We start from the raw sequence: 19,909 nt of genomic DNA on the forward strand, positions 1-19,909 counted from the left end.
CAGCTATGACCAGTAAAAATCCTCCAGTTTTTAGGTGGTTGCACTCATTTATTTACAAGCTTCTGCTAATTTACAGGATTTACAAGATTTCTCTCTATTTACATAACTTCAAAATATGTACATCAAATTAACCACAAATACAAATGACAGACAGGCAAAGATGAATGGAAAAATAAATGCAGCAATATCATAGTTAGTCCCTTGTCCCCTAAAAAAAATATATATATAACACTAAAACCAAGACAAACATCTCCCCTTGTGATGGCACATATCAAATAAATAATGATACATACATCAAATTCAAAAACAGCAATAACAGATAAAAATCCCAAACCAGGATTATATATAAAAACTACTATATGTTGTTTATAAAAATAGCTCTTTTACGATGCAACATACAGTATGTAGTAGACGCACACCAATTAGCAACCTTAGTTACAACATTTGCAATCTAATGAGCTGATAAACTTGGCCTTTTCATATTTGTTTAAATTGACACTGCCAATGGAGGTAATAATTAATTGTGGTTGTACCTGGCAGTGTAGTAGGATTGCAGCCAAGTTAAAAGAATTTTTTGCAACAGTTCATGTCTTGCATCACATCAGAATGTGTGTCTAAGAGTGTGGCTAATAGCGTGAGAGCTTAAGTGCAATGTGCATTGTGTGTGTGCTTACTTTTCTCCATTAAGGGGAAATCGTAATCTTGGTGGAACGTGACAAGATTGGTGAGTCCGTATTTCAAATGTAGCACCAAAATCACAAAAGTAATTATGGGCTAAGGCCGTGCTCCTTTATATGCATTTATTCATATAAAGAGAGCCAAAACAGCCAGCAAGCACTGCGAGATCAAGTTGAGGTGTCTTCTTCGAGTTGTCAGTCACGTCGTCTACCTCAGCTTGTTGGTACTGCCGGGACGTTCCTCGCGGTTGTTCCTCAGGACCCCCTGAAGAACTGCTGCTTCGCTCCGGTAACAGGGTCCAGCTCCACCCTTGAGGCATGCGGGCCAAACACACATCAAGTGTCGCTTAACGTCGATGCTGATGCGGTGCTGGGGAAGGGGAATGGGAACGTTGGTCACATGACATGGTACGGCGGCGACTCATCATTGTTCATTCAAAGTCCTCACCCTTCCTCTTCTTCATTGATTTCCTCCAATTTGTTACTTCCATTTGCTGCGCTCAGCGCTGAAATCAAAGCAAACGAACTCAATTTCCAAATGTTCAGTTTCCACTTGTTAATTAAGATGACGCTTAGGTACATACAGGTGATCGGTGTGAAGGGCACTGGAGTTTTTACTTCGCTTTGATTTCTTAAGTAGCATACAAAACACACACAAAAAAAAACTATCATTTGTTGTTGACCAGAAAACCAACATTAAAAATTCATGTGTTTGGATATCCATATTTGACAACTGAAAAAGTAACCACCCTCGTAGTTTTGATATATGATTGAATATGCATGCATGTTGACTTTTATTTGGCAAAGCAATTTATTTTAAAGGCAAGCTAATGACAGAAACGTTTTCGGGTATGATAATATATTTTTTATCAATGAAAATAAATATTTTCATTGATAAAATATTTATCACTATTAGTATACAATATTTAAACTACTTTAATGTTGTAGTTTGTGCATCATAATTCATTGTGACTGTGAGCTTCCGTCTGGTGTGCGTGCCTTGGCCACCAGGGGGCAGTATAATACAGACATACAGATATACATGGAGACGGACAAAATGAAAATGTTCAATATCTGCTGCTTGTGACGAGAGTTGAGATGACTTATACAACGCTCGCATCTTAAATTTTTTTACTCCTATCTTGAAAAACTCATAACTTAAGTCGGGTCAATCATATCTCAAGGCACCTCTGTTTTTTTTTGCATTTGCATAACACAGCCGAGTGGTTTCAACATGTGGCTATAAAATGTACGATAATTCTTCATTTGCGTATTTTGACAAACTAATGTCAAACACCTCAGTAATGTTTGTGTAAACTGAAAAAATGGTACCGTGTTACAAAAGCATGGTTGGACATGTCTGTGCATGTGGACAAAATGCCAGTGACTGTATTGGTGTAATAGGCAGAAGAACAGGAAGAATACATACAGATGTGAAGAAGACTTAACCTTTTCCATAACTTGATGTAGCTGATATTTTCAAAAGAAACACCAAGAGTCATGAAATAACAAAGATGTGTTAAAAAAAGAAGAAGAAAAAAAAAAAAAAGAGTCTTACATACATGGCAATGAGCGGCTTAACAAACCTTGGACAAGTAATCCTCCACGTTGCTGCTCTGTCCTTCGACCACAGGGTTGAGGATTCTGGAGTTCCGCATCCTGTAAGGTGCCGCAGCCATCGTGCCGGAGGTGGAGGCCACGGGGCCCGCGGGACCCGGGGTTGTCGAGGCGATGAGAGATTTGCACCGCTCGCTGAGCAATTTGGAATTGGCTTCTGAGAGCCGACTGTTACTCCTGCAGACAGGAAACAAACATTTTGCCTCTTTGCCAGATAAATTAACTGATATTTGGTTTCGTACACAACGCGAGTGGCAAAACTCGGATTCCCCCCTTGTTGGGTTAAAAAAACGGAGTTGATTATTTCATACTGTTTTTTGCTCAAACGTAAGCGTCCCGCATTTCTGACCTTTTGAGGTCGTTCGTGAGGGACTTGCGCAGCCACTGCTCTTCTCTGTGCATCTGTCGATATCGCTTCAGCTCTTTGTGCAAGGCGTCCCTTTGGGCGATGGTGTCATGCTGAATGCTCCGAGCTCGTTTCAGTTCGCCCTCCAGCTCTTGGATCTTGGAGCGCAGGCCGATTTCGGTTGTGGTTTTAATCTGGTCCTGTGCCTCCTGCGTCGCTGCCTGTGACTGCGAGAGAGCAGAGTGAACAAAAATGCTGACTACGCTGTCGCGGCGTCTTGTTTCGATCGCCATCTCTGCGTTAGCGTACCTGCAAGAATAGGTTGACCTCGTGTATTTTTTTCTGGATCTCCTGTCTGGCCTTCTCCTCGATTTCACGGCGGTACTGTTCCACGTGCTTTTTCTCCACTGTGTTGGTCTCCAGTCTGCGTCTCAGGGTCTGCACCTCGTCCTCCAACTGCTGCTTATTCTTCTCCAGAAGGCCGCGGAAGGACATTTGCCTCCTCAGCTCGGCCTGCAGCTCAATCACCTGCTCACGTTCAGCGTGAAACAAACAGCAAAATATGAGGCACACGTACAGACTCACTGTTGAGGTTTAAAGCGCAGCATTAATTGAAAGACAAACCTTTTCTTTCTCTATTTCATTTGCTTGGTGATCTCGCAATCTCCTCTTAGCGCCCTTAAGTAGCGCTCGTTGCCTTCGTTCATTCAAACAAACAAGTAAGAAAATGTTGACATACAGTATGCGTTTCAAAAATAACCTCATAATCACCTCATCAACATCTGTTTGGTAAAAAAGTTTGGATGTTTTCAAAACATGGGCTCGGGCCAAAATTTTAGAGTACAAACAAAAATGTGTGCATCATAAACAGAGGCCTAAATATTCTCAGGATTTAAAAATTACACTGACATGAAAATTTTCAGTACTGTAAAATCCCATGAATAACACATTTGTGTGCAAAAAATCCCAAAGGAGGGGGGCCATAATAAGAAATTAACATTTTTCACATTGTTCAGAAGTTTACCAGTAATTAGTTGTTTAAAAACAAAAAACAAAAAAAATTGAATGACTGGTTTATATAGCACATCTCATACAAAATGTAACTCAATATGCTTCACATATTGTAATTACAAGTACACCATTTAACTCATTCACTCCCAGCCATTTTCACTGAAGCAACCCCCTTCGCTCCCGGCTGTTTTACTGGATTTTGACAGATTTTGCAAGGCTCATAAAATATTGTGTTTTATTGCTATAAAAACATGGAACCGACCAAAAGAAAGATTAGAGTCTCTTCTTTCATTAGGAAAAAAAAGCATATTTCTATCCGTTTCTGTTTTTGCAGCAATCAGCATTAGAATTTAGCTACGTTTCATCATGTTTAAAACAGCGTTTTTGTAATAACTACCATTGCTTCAAGCATTCTCTTCAGTTCAGAGGCTGCATCAGAGCCTTCTGTATGCTCTAGCATTAAAAAAAAAAACGGAAAAAAACGAAAAAAACGAATAAATACGTCTTTGGGAGCATGGTAATATTTAAGATCGAACGTATTTATATGTTTTTGGGAGCAAATGAGTTACAGGTATATTATGCCCGGGTGTGTGTTATTCACAGGATTTTTAAGTTAATGTGAGGTTAGATAATAAAGCAACAAAAATGTGATTACATTTTTCATGTACGTTTGCTGATCTGACATTCTAAAAAAAAAAAGAAAAAGAAAGAAAAAACATCCTCTACATTGACAAATGTTACGTGGTGTGTCCAGTACCTGTGCACAACCTCTTCTAGCTGCTTGATGGAGAGTTTGGCGGCGGCCGCATCTTCCTCCATCTACATGACATAGCACAAGCTTCATCAGCAATATTCAAAAATAAAATATAGTGTCAAATATTGTGCAAATATCATTTTCAGCAACCCATCCAGTTCCAGGAAAACAAGAATTTCAATACCTTTCTTTTAACCTTGTCTACTTCTTTTTGGAGCCGAGCTTTCTCTTCCTCGCATTCGTTGCGATATCGCATGTGGACTTCTAGAGCAGCTTCACATTTTGACAGCTTCTTCAGCAAGTCAGCTAACTCGGCCTGCAACCGCTTCTGACTAGCCTGGACCAGCACAAAACACACCCAGAGACAATATTTAGACGGCGCTGGCCGAAGCACGAAACCACCTGACTGCACGTGGACATGGTGTCACCTCTCTTTGATGTTTCTCCTCCTGTAATTGATGGATATGCTCCCGCAGCTCGTCGGCCTTTGCGGCGAGATCCTGATTCCTGTCCTGCACGAGTTGTACTCTGTCCTCGCAGTCGGAGCGAAGCTTGGACAAAATATCAGTGAAGCATTTTTGGGCATCTGCCACGGCGATCTCCTTTGCAACGCACTGTTTTTGGGACTCGTCCAGCTTTTTCCGCAGCATTATGCCTTCGCTCTCGGCTTTGCTCAGGATCTCCTGCGTGGCCTCTTGGCGCGCGCCGGCCCAACTGACCAGGTCCTTCTCGGTCTGTAGGAGCGCTTCCAGCTCCTTAACGTGCGCATTTATCTGGTCTATCTCACGCTGCAGGGTGGCGATCTGTGCGTTCTTCTCAGTCAGCTGCGCTTCCACTCTTTCGACCTCGTTCTCCATTGAGCTGCCGTATGCCTTCGCCTTGGACAGCTTCTGCGAAAGTTTGCAGAATGCCTCTCGTTGATTGGCCATCTCACCTGGAAAGATCGTTTTAATTAGGGCTGGCCCTGTCAGTCAATACTTTTACAATTTAATTATTGGTGAGCTATCGGAAAAGGCATCACATTATTTGCAATGGCTTTTTCCTGTTTGTCTTGAGGTTACAAAATATGTAAAAAAAACTAGCACGGATCATTGTTAACTCATTCACTGCCATTGACGACTATAGACGTCAAAAATTCATGTGAACTATTTCTATTAGTTAAAAAATAATAATTTCATTTAATTTCCTTTTTTATGAAAACCTAATTTTTTTATTGTACATTTCTAACAGATATAAAATTATCATACAATTAATTATGATTAAACAGCCCTTATTTTTTTTTTATATTTCTTAAATTAGGCCCATCAGGGGATTAAATTATTTAATTGTAATTAATCACGACTTCACTAGTTAACTAAGGATTAATCACAAATTTGATATCTGTTCTAAATTTACAATACATTTTTTTGATAGGTTTTCATACTCTTGTTAGCAAAAGTGGAAACAAATGTTAAACTAATAGAAATAGTTTAAATTATTTTTTGTCTATATCCGTCAATGGCAGTGAATGAGTTAATCTCAGCTGATTTTGACCAGAAATGGTCAAATCCTACGGCAAAAAGAAAAGTCCAACCCCACCGCTACTAACTTGCAAGTTTGTCTTTAAGTTGCTGCTGTTCCTCCTTCTCTTGGAGCAGAGATTTCTCCGTTTCCATCCGAAGTTGCTCGGCCTCTGCCAGGCGGGAGCGGACGACCTTCGTCTCGGATTGCAATACGCTATTAGCTTGACACTGAGCATCCAGTCGCGCATTCACTAGCGTCACTTCACACTTTAATCCCGTAACCACATTGTTCCATTCCAAAACACTTTGGGCTTGGTTGTCACTTGTAAGTCTGTAATCTTGGCGAAGATCTTCAAGCTGCTCCTTGAGGACTTCGTTCTCTTCAAGAAGGTCTCTTTGTTTGGTGGTGCTGCTCGCCTGGGTCACCTCAAGCTCTGTTCGCAGATGCTCCTGAAAGATGAAGGGTGGCAAATTTAGGATGGCAAATCACTGGAAATTTGTTGTGATACTTTCCCTGTGAAATGAAAATAAGATTTGTGCGCGCGCAGTAAATTCTGTGGAGTAAATTTGACTCTAGAGTGGGACCAAATAAGACTCAGCTTTAGAGTAATATTTACACGTGGAAGAGAGTAAAATGAAGAATTTGGAAAAAAGTCAATAAAAGTCACCCAAGGGTTGAGGAACAAACTCACGACCTTCAATCTGGGACACAGCCAATCCACTCCGTGAGCCACGTAGCTCCTGCTGTGTGTCATTATATCGCTCGTGTCAGCTGGAATCTTCCTAACTTCAAGAGACCAAAAAATATGTCTTTGGTCTCTTGAAGATAAGCAAACAGTAGGAGGGGCATCAAGTGGGGCTCAGGTGGTAGTGTGGCAGTCTCCCAAGCTGAAGGTCATCAATTTGTTCCTCAACACTTGAGTGACTTTTGTTTATTTTTTTCAATTCTTTATTTTACTCTACCTAGTGTAAATCTTAGCCTACTCTAAAACTGAGTATTTGGTCCCTATCTAAATAGAGTCAAATTTACCCTACAGAATTTATTGTGTATCTGATCTGCAAAAATTCAAACAGCAACATAAATGGTTGAGAAATACCGCATTATGCTTGGTTCTTTTGTAGTCCTCTTCCATGGTCTGTTGCTTGCAGTCCTGACTCTTGAGTTTTTGCTGCAGTTGTGCATTGGCGCAGCGTTCCTGAGACAACTGCACGTGGGCCTGTCGGAGCTCCTCTTCAAGCTGGGGCGGATGAAACACAGGCCACAAGGACAAAAGTCACATGATTTCCAAACCCGCAACAGCGTTAGAACAATTAGCCAGCGGACAGATGCTGTTCCCGCTCACCTTGGAATTATTGAGGTGGGCCATCCTGATCGTATTGAGGCAATCTTCTTGCTGTTGTTTTGACGATGATCTGTTGACGTTGACAGAAAAAACAACAACAACACAAGATCAGCAGAGCTCAAAGACCATCACAGAGAAGATTGCTAAAAAAAAAGAAGAAGGTCATACCTGAGGTTTGACAGTTCACTTTCCATTTGCATGCGTTTGTGCTGCATGACACACTGATCATCTTTAACCTCCTCCATTTTGTTCTTTAACTGTGCCTTCTCTTCTTTTAGTTTGGTCACCTTTTCAGCGCAGCCTTGATGGTCTTTTGGCTTCACGATGGGGTGCTTATTTTGTTGGCTCACAATGTCGTCCAGCTTCATCTTAAATGAGTTATCTGCTGAAAATTAGACAAGTACAGCATGAACCCGGCGACACTTTGCTCTCAAGTTTCAAAACAATGACATCATTTACACAAAACCGCAGGTGAGAAGATCATTGATCCGATATGTGGGACAGGAAAGCTCACCTTCATCCATAACCCCATCTGATGAGGATGTGATTTCATCCAGCTCTTCAGAGATCTCCATATCGTCAATGCGCTGAATGCATACATAACATGTTATCTGAAGTCACACTTATGACTGCAAACTTTATTAAATTTCACTTTTAACTCCTTCACTCCCAGCCATTTTCACTGAAGCTCCCGGCTGTTTTACTGGATTTTGCAAGGCCCACAGAATATTGTGTTTGTATTGCTATAAAAAAAAAAAAACATGGAACCTACCAAACGAAAAAAGTATATTTCCGTTTTGCAGCAATTATCATTAGAATATAGCTAAGTCTCATCATTATACACAAATCTGCTTAAAACACTGGGGAAAATAGTTTTTTTTGCAACATGGCCCTGGTTGATCTCTTATACTCTGCAGCCACCTGCTGGTCGTTTTTTGTAATAAGTACCATTACTTTAAGCCACCTCTTCAGGTCAGAGGCTGCATCAAAGCCTTCTGTATGCTCCAGTATAAAAAAATTAAAAAAACGTATAAATGCGTTTTTGGGACCATGGCAATGTTTAAACGAGAACGTTTGTATACATTTTTTGAGAGCAAATGAGTTAAAACAGATGACAGACGAAAAACCCTTTCCACTATATTGGTTACCTGTTTTGGGAGCTTTTGTTTGGGCTGCAACCTGTTGCCAACAAACAGAAAGTTATTGTAGACAGACATTTTTGTTTATCCCACGGTCAAGTTGACCCCAACATCAGGAAAGACACGAGGTTGTTTTTCGTAGAAATAAAGCATCATCATACATATTAGGTTACAAGAACACCGCAAAAGTCAACAATTTGTGACTTCAAATTGGTCAAAGATGTCAATAAAAATATACCTCAAAAGTCAAAGAAAATTTGAGGACCAAAACTTTGATTTTGTGTGATGTCATCAGACCTCATTAACAAAAAAATTATATTAGTTTTAGTACACAGACGTTAATGTTACACACGGATGACAATTACGAATGTTAAAAAATGATTGTAAAATAACGCTTGTACAGCTGACAAATGTTTACGATGCCATCTGTTATAGCTTGGAAATAAACGCCTTTCTTTTATTTCCTATGGAATAAAAAAAAAAAACGTTTACATAAAGAAGTGCGGAGAACAGATTGCGTTCAACTTTGGAGGTTCCACAGTATTCTTACTATTTAAAATGGACATACTTTTAGCATGCAATCTCTACAAATTGCATTATACGGACGAACACAATTCTAAATGATAAAAACAAACGAGATGCCGCATATATATATATATATATATATAACATACCTTCCATCATCGTCCGACCCGTCACTTAAAGTGTCATCGTTGGCTGGGAGATCTCGGTTGCTCGCAACGGCTCTGGCAGAGTAAAACTTGCTAACTACTTCCAGCTGTGAGATCTTCTCTGCAGCCTGCTCTTCAGGTTTGTCTGCAATGGAGAACCGCTGTGACACTGGCGATACCCTCAGTGATCTGCTACTGAAACACAAGGCAAACCCCATGATAAAAGTCGAGCTGTGAGATCCATTCTACGCCTCGCTGAGAACTAGACCACAGGGGTTGCTCCGAGCGCAGAAGAGGAGAGGCTCCTCCTCCTCCTCCTCCTCCTCTCTCCGACAGAAAAAAAAAAAAAAAAAGTTTGAACATCGCTAGTCAATCTGGTGACTGGGGTTCGTGTTGGCGGCTAAATGCTATCTTTTGCTTGACAGTTCAACAGCTGTAAAGAAGACAATCCACTCACCAGATACGCCAGGGACGCCAGGTAGCCCCCAAAGTGTGTCACATTTGTGTTATTTAGGGTTGCAACGGTTAAAGGTGCTTCCATTCATTTCAATGGGTAATGAGATTTAAATTAATTAAGGACTTGTCATGTAATTAATTAAAATCACGAGTCAAGGTACCACTGGATTGCACTCTAAAAAGAGAATTGTTGAACCATCTTAAGTTTTTAAAAATTGTTGACCAACGTAATAAAATTGCTTCAATTGGTAACAATTGATTGAATTAAGTTAATCCAAAGTGAATTTATTAAGTTTAATGTTTATCAAACCAGATGGCCAATTCAATTAAATTTGTAATCTTTCCTTTTGACGAGTTCAAAAGGAAATATGAAATCCACATATTTGAAAAGTAACATTGGTTGATGTTATTGATATTATTGTATTATCATCAGTATTGTTGCTATTGATAAGGAAAAAAAATATATGTATATGTAAAAGTATGACAATATATGCTTCACTATTTCACTAGCTCACTATTAATAAATAACCTTTGTTATTAATAATCAAGATATATTATCTGTATACTAGCATTATTATTTTTGTTTACTATACAAACCTACTATTTATTGTGTAACGATGTAAAAAGGGGTACAGGACCTGATAAGTTTATACTTCTTCCGACTCCTTTTCGAACAAGTGTAAATTGGTTCAACAATTCTCTTTTTAGTGTACATTATGGCAGTAGTAGTAGTTGCGCGATTTATTTTTATTTTTTTACTACATATCAGAAAGTTACAAAATGGTAGACCCGTACATGCGGGTGATCAAAACCGAAAAAAATAAAAAATAAAGTGGCTGTTCAAAATGGAGTTGTGCATACCTTGTTGTCTGCTTCTTTGAAGAGAAGTCAGATTGACTTAGCATTTCTTTGCTTTTTAACGAACTGCATTTGTGGCTCAGTGAACTCTCAGTTTTCTCACTTGGATGTTTTTCGGATCCTTTTCCACCATCACTAGCAGTCTTCAGACTTTTCATGGAAACAGTCTGAGCAGGCTCTTTTGCAGCCTGAAAAGACCACTGCAAAAGAAATGGGTCAGGGTCAGTGATTGGGTTCATTTAGTCTTTTACAATCTCAATTCAATTTCAATTTACACTAGCTTAACTTAACCATAATAAAAATATATCATTATTACTACCCGCATTTCGGGTGTTTTCTTAAAAATGACCAATTATACCAATATATCAAGCTACTCGCGTTTACATACACAAGCCCGGAAACAAACTTGGCCATTACCAAAATAAGAACATGGTCTTCTTGTGGTCCTCCCTCAAAATACAACGCCAAATATTTTGTTGCTTTTACAGAATTATACTATATTGATTATGATAGGGAGCTCAAAATATTTGCATGAGCGATTTTAATAGACATTATATACACTGTATATAAAAAGAGCAGACTTTTCAATACATTACAAAATAACTTGATCATCACACTGGTTGAACACAGATGTACTGGCTGACACAGATGGGAGTTCCACACATAATGATTCCCATTTGTATGATTTATCACAGTCAGCTTAACATTTACATGTGTTTTTTTTTTTTTATGATCGCAAATGCCATCAACGTTCCCACACTTCTACTCAGAGGATCTGATTTGCTTTAAGTGATAGGGGACACTAATAACTTTAAAGATCTGATATAAAGGAGTGACATCATCTTAATGATGTCGCTGCCCCGCCACAACGCCGCCAACCCTCACGTCAGTGGAACACATGCAGGAAGGTGCTGTTTTTTAATTGTAAATATATTGTATATTTTTTTTTTATTAGTGATTGGAATTACCTCAGTACTTCTCCCCTTAGGTTTTCTGCTTGCTGGGATGTCAGAGTGCAAATAACTTCTGAAGTCCTTTGCCATTATTGAGGTACAAGGGGAGCCTGAGAAACAGAAAGTGTTTACAGAGAGAAGAAGACTCGGGTGTGCGAGTAGACCTGCTTGCAAATGCTCCCTGAGTCTTTTCTTTACCTAGCCCAAGGACTCCTTTACAATGGTGATCTTCTGTTTTGACCTCAAAGCATGACGTAAACATAACGTCTGGGTCATAATCAGATTCTGAAGAGTAGCAATGCCAAATTAGAAAAAAATCATCTGGACAAAATGTGTACGAATGCAGTGGTGTCCTTGAGATACGAGTTTGATTAGTTCGCACTCGTAACTCAAAATACTCAAATCCTCTTTTCCCTATTGAAATTAATTGAAATGCCAACAATCCATTTCCCCCAAAGAAAAGCCCTCAACATTTTGTAGTTACAAAATCACACTGTATATAATACTTTGCTTCATGAAAACAAACTAATACCATAATTAAATTGATAGAATCAAACTGTGTGTGCATCATATTTTGAATGCTTCAATTAAATTTGTTGCATGTCCTCCTGGTGTGTATGCATTGGCCACCAGGGGGCAGGACAATACAGCCGTACAAATAAAAATAATTTTAGTCGTTTTTGCAGAGGATAAAGAATATGCCTGAAAGTATTGATTGAGTAGCAGAGATGGGTTCGTTACTGTATTTAAGTAGTTTTTTCAGTACTTTGTACTTTCCTGAGTATTTCTTTTTTAGACTACAGTACCTTTATCCGTTATATTTTAACATGAGTATCTGTACTTTTTACTTGATACATTTTCAAAACAAAATTACTTTTGTTTTAAAATGCTACAAAAAAATTAAAATACTTGGCCTGGAAGGAAAAGCAGCCATCAATGTCTCCTGGAACCGCCAATCATGTAAAGCTTTACACACAGTTCTCTACATCCCAGCTTGTGATTGGCTCGACACTATCACATGACGTGCAATTGGCTAGATAAGAGCAACCCGTAAATATGAGGGCAATTCACGCCGCCACAACAGAGAGATCACTTGAACTTTGCTCCACTAATATCTTTCAAACTGGCGTAGGAGCAAACATCGGGTAAAAATACTTTTTACTTCTCATCAAGTATATTTCAGATCCAGTACTTTTTTTTTTTTTACTTTAACTTAAGTAATTATTTGAGTGAGTACTTTCACTTTTACCAAAGTTGTTCTCTACACAAGTAATTGTACTTTTACTCAAGTAGAGAATATCAGTACTTTTTCTGATCCAGTACTTTTTTTTTACTTTAACTTAAGTAATTATTTGAGTGAGTACTTTCACTTTTACCAAAGTTGTTTTCTACACAAGTAATTGTACTTTTACTCAAGTAGAGAATGTCAGTACTTTTTCTGATCCAGTACTTTTTTTTTTTACTTTAACTTAAGTAATTATTTGAGTGAGTACTTTCACTTTTACCAAAGTTGTTCTCTACACAAGTAATTGTACTTTTACTCAAGTAGAGAATATCAGTACTTTTCCCCATCTCTGTTAAGTAGTGAAAAGGAGCGTTCATTCTTTTCGGTTTTATTTTCGGCCCTGGACTTTTTTTTTTTGCCTTGATATACTACACTGGGTTCCGAATGGCTCAAGCGTCAAACCGTTGGGGAGGCTACACTGTACTTTATCAAATCTCACACAGGTAATGATTGAGTTTGGGCTTGTATGTGCATAATAAAAAGCTCGGTGTCAAAATGTGAAAGAAAGACAAAAGGCCTATCTGAAAAACTTACTTTCACTCCCTGGAAGCAGCTTCTTTGAATGGGGTTTGTTTCGTGGGCTCAAGTGTATCATGTCTGAGATGGTCCTCCTCGGAGTTTTTAGGTGCACCTCAATCTCCCTCACCTCCACAGAGGAAGTGGAACATTCTGGGAAGTCCTCGGACATCTGAGAGGCCACTGAGCCTTCAGGCATTGTTCTTTTGCTGGCATTGCTGGTTTTATCCCATTCTGATGCAATAGCAACAAGGGTAAGGTGTAATATAATTAACACCTCAAGACAATTAGATGTATGACTCTGATAGCTTGTTGTTAAACTTACTATTCAAAATGTATAGCTTTATTTTATATTGAACAAAACACTTTCAGGTACTTTACACGAGACTAGTAAAGCTCACCTGAACCAGCTTCTTCAATGTCTGTGAGAAGCAAAGAGATGTTAAAGACAATCATGCATGCCTTTACTATTATTTGCCAAGTAGAATACTGTTGATTAAGGTTACTCAACTTACCAAACTTTCCGGTTTTTTCTTTTTCCATTTGGGTCAAAAACTTGATCAGTTGGCTCATGTCACTCTGGTGATCCCAAAAAAAAGAAAGAAAGAAAAACAAAAAAATAGAACCACTAAATTAATACCGCATTTCCTTCTTCTGTTAGGCTTACCTCCTTCCGTTTCGGATCCTCCTTGTTTCCACCTGTGGAACTCACACGGTCAACATTTTCAACGGCTGTGAACACAAAACACAACATGCTTTCTTTAAAATTATGTGTGAAGGATATATATATATATATATATATATATATATATATATATACATAAATGAAAACTAAATAAATGAATACAAGTGAAAATAAAAACGGATATAAAAAATAGAATAAATGAATATAAATGGAAATAAAAGCAACCAATCAATAAATAAAAACGCTCTGCTCTCACATTTATTTATTTCATGCTGCAGACGCAGGTCAAAATGTTATTTATATATATATATATATATATATAACATTTTGATATATATATATATATAAAAATTTTATATATATATATATAAAATTTATATATATATATATATATATATATATATATATATATATAACATTTTATAAATATATATATATATATATATATATAACATTTTGATATATATATATATATATATAAAACATTTTGATATATATATATATATATATATATAACATTTTGATATATATATATATATATATATATATATATATATATATATATAACATTTTGACCTGCGTCTGCAGCATGAAATAAATAAATGTGAGAGCAGAGCGTTTTTATTTATTGATTGGTTGCTTTTATTTCCATTTATATTCATTTTTTGTATTAAAATTTCGAATTCTATTTTTTATATCCGTTTTTATTTTCACTTGTATTCATTTATTTAGTTTTCATTTATTTATGTTTGAATTTTGGCAGTTTTGGTCCATAGCAAGTGATAATGCTACATATTGTTGTAGTGGGGCTTTACTAAACTTTAAAATAAACGCAAAAATTAAAGCGTTTACCATCTTTGCTAAAGGAACGGTCAACGGACTTTGACCTCGCTTTACGTGGACTTGGCTGGACCTGGATGGCGTCATGTTTCCTCCTGTGCTCGGTAAGAAGGGCGCTACAGCTAGAGGGCAGACAAGAGAACGAGAAAGTCACCATGCTTCTGTGATGAGAGATGAGGGGAAAAGTGGGAGGAACGAAAAGAAGCTCAACCTACGAATCATGATATTCCATCTCGACATAGTCCTCGGCCGATTGTCCTTTGCTATCCCTCAGTTCGGTATTGGCTTTAAACTTTAAGAGCAGTCTCATCATGTCAAAGTGTCCGTTGCCTGCAGCGATCATCAATGGTGACCTGTGGGTTTGTTTGGAGACGACGCACAAGCAAAGCCACTCAATACGATTAATCATCTAAAAACGTATAAAAAAATGTGTTACGTGTTGTTTTCCAACCTCCGATGCCTGTCCAAAATATTAACATTGGCACCTTTCTTCAACAGAAACTCTGCCACTTCGATGTGGTCCTCTTGGACTGCCAAAGTCAGGGGTGAAATGCCCTTCTAAAAAGGCCATCACAATTGAAAAGTTACATGTAACAAATGACGAATGCGAATGAAGGGGGATCAACACACAAGATATTAAAAAAAATGGCATGTTTGTTGCACTAGTAACATAGAATTATCAAGGAAACAAGTGATTTTCTAAACTTTTAGATGAAGTGCTTTGTTCGACAGGTCATAGACAATCACCAGATTTTTGGCATTGAGGTCAGCGGCGTGCTTTACGAGCAAGATGACAGTGGAGATGGACGGGATACTTGAGGCCAGATGTAAAGCTGTGTTTCCGTCTGAGTCCAACAGGTTGGGGTCGGCTTTGTTTTCCAGCAGAATGTTGGCACAGAGATCATGCTGTTCTTGCACTGCCTGATCCATTGAAAAAACGACAGACCGGGAGAAGAAAAAAGCCATGAACGACAAGCAAATGTTTTATTAAGTCTTTCAACGTCCAAGCTTACCTTCATTAAAGCAGACATGTTTTGCTTGTCACCTAAGTTGACCTCGGCTTTTTTCTCGATAAGGAATTTCACCACCGCAACATTTCCACGGGTACAAGCAAGGTGAAGTGCTGTTCTATAACAGGAAAGACAGATTAATACAACATGTATGTTATCTTGTGTAAAATTATACAAGCATTCAATTTTTGGGGTGAAGAATCTCACGGTTTTGACAAACACTTTACTTCAATTTTGTCAACAAGAGTATGAAAACCTAGAAAAAATATTTTGATTGTACATTTAGAATAGATATATAAAATTTCTGATTAATCATGAGTTAACTAGGGAAGTCATGCGATTAATTACAATTAAAATTTGTAATCGCCTGACGGCCTAATTTTAAATTAAATTAATTTTAATTTCTGATTAATCGTGAGTTAACTAGTGAAGTCATGCAATTAATTATAATTAAACATTTTGATCGCCTGACGCCCCTAATTTTTGATAATCTTTTCTTTTTTTTATATTTTCTTTTAAAAATTAACTAGTGAAGTCATGCGATAAATTACAATAAATAATTGTAATTGCCTGAAGCCCCTAATTTTTAATAATCTTTTCTTTTTCAAATATTTTCTTTAAAAAACAAATTAACTAGTGAAGTCATGCGATTAATTACAATAAAAAAAAAAATAATCGCCTGACGCCCCTAATTTTTTAATTATCATTTCTTTTTTTTTCTTTTTTTAAAGAAAGATTTTTAAAAAAGAAAGGAAAAGATTATTAAAAATTAGGGGCGTCAGGCGATTAAAATTTGTAATTGTAATTAATTGCATGACTTCACGAGTTAACTCACGATTAATCAAAAAATTTACATCTGTTCTAAATGTACAATAACAAATTTTTAGGTTTTCATACTCTTGTTAACAAAAATGGAAAAAAATGTTAAACTAATAGAAATAGTTCAAATGAATTTTTGACGTCATGAGTTAAGAAACCTTCAGATATTTTCAGTGACATTCCAATGAGCATTTGATCTTTCTTTAATGGAAGCTTAAGCAGTTGTAGTTGCATGTACACTTACAGTCCGCTTCAAAAGCATTGGAATGGGAAGTTTTTTTTTTTTTGTTAACTGAAGATGTTTGGGTTTCAGATCAAAAGTTCAGAATTCTAGCTTTTTCTACCACATTTCAAAAACTTAATGTTAACTTAATTGACGACTTGAATTTGCCCATAGGTGTGAATGTGAGGTTTTTTGTGTCTCTCACCTCTCCCCCAAAGTCACCTGGAATATGTTTTAGCTCATCCGAGACCTGATTATAAAAGCCAGTCGCTTGTACAATGGTGAGATTTTAAATAGGGAAAAATGTACTCAAAATTCTGCAGCTGATTCTGCTCAATAGGGTCTGGATTTACAGATAAGATCTTTTAAAACCAACCTGTTGCAAGAAGTTTGTCAGTTTATCATGACCTCATTTGTCAACATTGTAGATAAGATGGCCAAACCTTAAATTTTCTACACCAGCTGTTTTTTTTTTTGTATCCCTAGTCATTTATATTTTTGTAGTTAGTTTTATAGTTAATTCAACAATTACGCATGGGAAGATATGAAAAACGGCACACCACTACCCACACTGACCTCTTCTGCTTGTCAACAAGGTTGATATCAACATTTTTGACAAACTGCTCCAGCTTGGCCATATCACCCCGCCAGGCAGCCTTGTGAAACCTGTCCATCTCATTTTCTCTTAAATCACTGGCAGTGGTGACTATGGAAGTGCTGTCAGATGCATCGACTGATGATGTCTTCCTCTTCGCAAACAAGCGTAGTTTCTTCATCCTGGCACAGCAGCAAAGCGATGCTTTCGCACCGCTACGCTCTGCTACTTAACGGCTGTTAGGGGATCACGGGTGGCAGCTCTCATCCCTTAACAAAATAAGACAGATTCCGTAATGACCAAATGTTACTTTTCCTAGGCGAAAACCCCACATGATGATGTCATTTGTATGTGGGCTTCAAATAAGCGTAAGTACCAGGGTTGGGTGGCATGGCAAAACAAATTGATCAAAAACAAACATAAATATTGCCTGATCTCAATTATCATCACTTTAAAGGCTCTCTACTTCAAATTGAGGAAGCTAGAAAGTAGGCTGCACATTGCGCAATATATCAAAAACATATCGATATTGGCCCATGCAATATGCATATCGCAAAGACATGCAATAAGTTTCATATTGAATTCCATGCTTGTATCTGAATTGACCAGTCAGACGCATACTTAAATGTGCATGGCAATCCAATTGTTGAACATCATCTTAGGTAAATACAAGAATACATTGAGCTTGCTTATTTTGCCGCATGAACATTTCTTTTAATTCTTTCATTAGATAATAAAAATTGTATTTCTTTAGGTGCATGTTAAATATCACAATAGTATCGATATTGTAATAGTCAACAACAACTATATCGCATCACGTTTTTCTAGCAAAAAATACTTTTTCTTTTTTTATTGCAGGAATATGTGAACTAACACAGTAGTTTACACTTTACAGAGACCCAAAATAAACAAATGCCCCCCTCAGGAAAATTGAACAAGTCTTAAATGTGGACACTATAATTTATAAGTTATGAAGTACGCTATTGTGTTTTAATATTGGGTCTCGATGGTGGTACTTCGTGTAAAATGTTTGAAAACTGTGCTAATACATCATCATATGTTACGTCCCAGCAATGAAGTTTTGAAATACTTTATTCACGAACAAATACAGGAACAGTTTGCACTTTGCAAGCCACCGCGGAACGATCGCTAGCTAAAACGCTAATGTTTTTTTTTCTCTCCATAAACCAAAATATGAATAATAACAGAGTGTGTACATACCCACACTTTCTTAAAGTGAGCTGGATCGTCGCGATATTGTAACTCTAAACTAGAGCTACCTGTTGAGACCATTTTCATGATTAGCCACAAACACTTTCTGTTACTTTCTATAAGGCGGGGTTTTTTTCCCATCAATTCTACAACAAATTTTAAGTAAACAGTCAAGGACGAAAATCTCAGACGCGTCATGACATCATTGGTTTCGATAGCTTTATTGCCACACGCGTCTATGCATATAAATTATAATTTGTCTCTACCGAATGATGTCATTTAAAACGTCAAGGTTTCTTTCAAGGGGGGAAGGCAGATAGAAATGGGCTATCCATTCACTTCTTACACACACTTGGGTCATTTAATGCCAAGTTAATTTTATGATGAGCAAACTTGAAGTGTGTTGGCCTTGCATCAATTGCGTACGACAACATGCTTAATCAGTTTACTCACCTGCTGTCACACGGGTCGAAAGGCGCAGAAACAAACAGCCTGGCCAGTTGCCACCATATGGCTAATTGCGTCATTGCTTCTTCTTGGCGGGGTTTCCCCAGCACCTCCACTTCCGGGATGTGATGCTGGATGTCGGGGCATCGGCGAGGGTACAAACATTTGTGCCTTTTTTTTTTTTTTTTTAAATAGATTTTACACAAGAGTTTGGACCAGAATTTGTTTTAGTCATTTTTAATCTTACAGGTTGGTATTTAGGGATCCCCTAGCGATTGACAATTCCGAACATCCGGGCATTTCTACCATTTCCGCAATGCAAACCAGGCTGATTGTATTAGTTAAACGATATTTCAAAACATTTTGAAATCAAAATAATGCTCACAAATCAAATGACAAGGATCCAAAGGCCAATGAGAGCTTTGCTTCACCGTGTTATGTTTCTTATTAAAATATTAAATTATTATATTTAATTCAATCTGTAATTATGGAGTATATACCACGGAGGAGGTGGGAATTCCAATTTCCTGGTTTTCACACATCAGCTTTGTTTCCGTTTCCTGTTTGCGACATGTGGGACGCGTCGCAGTTCTTGCGCTTCCGTCTTTGCGCGTTCCCGTCGACGGGTGCGAGTGTGTAATGTGTCTGTCTCAGTTGTCCGAAGCATTTCAAAGAGTTCAGACGCCCTGGTCAGGAGCGCGCCGTTGGGAGGGCGCAGGGGTGGCGGTGTGAGTGTTGGAACGCGGTCATCAGTGGCCGGAAACGACGCTGATGTGTGGAACCCGGAAGATGGATGTCCGTGGCATCTACACCATACAGCACTGTAGTGTACTGTTGTATAAACCGTACTGTAAAGTTCTGATGGGAACGTTCACCGGTTCTTATCATCAATGCTTGCTATACTAATAATAATAACCAGAAGACTGTATATTGTCAGATGAATTCTTTAC

The 19,909-nt window shown here is 37.8% G+C and overlaps 1 protein-coding gene across 6 annotated transcripts; it reads right to left on the bottom strand.

The window, feature by feature from the left end:
• Positions 1-46: 46 nt before the first annotated feature.
• LOC147175055 (ankyrin repeat domain-containing protein 26-like) lies at positions 47-19,053 on the bottom strand. 6 transcript variants are annotated; one of them, XM_086073645.1, is made up of 30 exons: positions 18,966-19,053; positions 17,282-17,569; positions 15,667-15,781; positions 15,401-15,574; positions 15,105-15,211; positions 14,869-15,006; positions 14,666-14,775; positions 13,796-13,860; positions 13,644-13,707; positions 13,530-13,550; positions 13,147-13,362; positions 11,343-11,437; positions 10,378-10,574; positions 9,064-9,252; positions 8,399-8,429; positions 7,765-7,837; positions 7,419-7,635; positions 7,251-7,320; positions 7,005-7,145; positions 5,994-6,357; positions 4,834-5,339; positions 4,590-4,742; positions 4,409-4,470; positions 3,265-3,337; positions 2,950-3,168; positions 2,644-2,867; positions 2,264-2,471; positions 1,262-1,308; positions 1,126-1,183; positions 47-1,047 (listed from the first exon to the last, which is right to left on the bottom strand). In XM_086073645.1, the coding sequence occupies exons 2-29, from the start codon at positions 17,479-17,481 to the stop codon at positions 1,159-1,161; spliced, it is 4,104 nt and encodes a 1,367-aa protein (XP_085929771.1). In that variant the 5' UTR covers positions 17,482-17,569; positions 18,966-19,053; the 3' UTR covers positions 47-1,047; positions 1,126-1,158. The 6 variants fall into 6 exon arrangements, 5 of the variants coding, with proteins under 5 accessions (XP_085929771.1, XP_085929770.1, XP_085929768.1 ...); XM_086073644.1 differs by having other exon boundaries at positions 7,419-7,632; positions 9,064-9,255; XM_086073642.1 differs by having other exon boundaries at positions 9,064-9,255.
• Between the last annotated feature and the right edge of the window lie 856 nt (positions 19,054-19,909).

Source organism: Leptonotus elevatus, chromosome 4 (genome assembly GCF_054856555.1).
Source record: "Leptonotus elevatus isolate MCC_2025b chromosome 4, RoL_Lele_1.0, whole genome shotgun sequence".
In the NCBI taxonomy this organism is placed as follows: domain Eukaryota; kingdom Metazoa; phylum Chordata; class Actinopteri; order Syngnathiformes; family Syngnathidae; genus Leptonotus; species Leptonotus elevatus.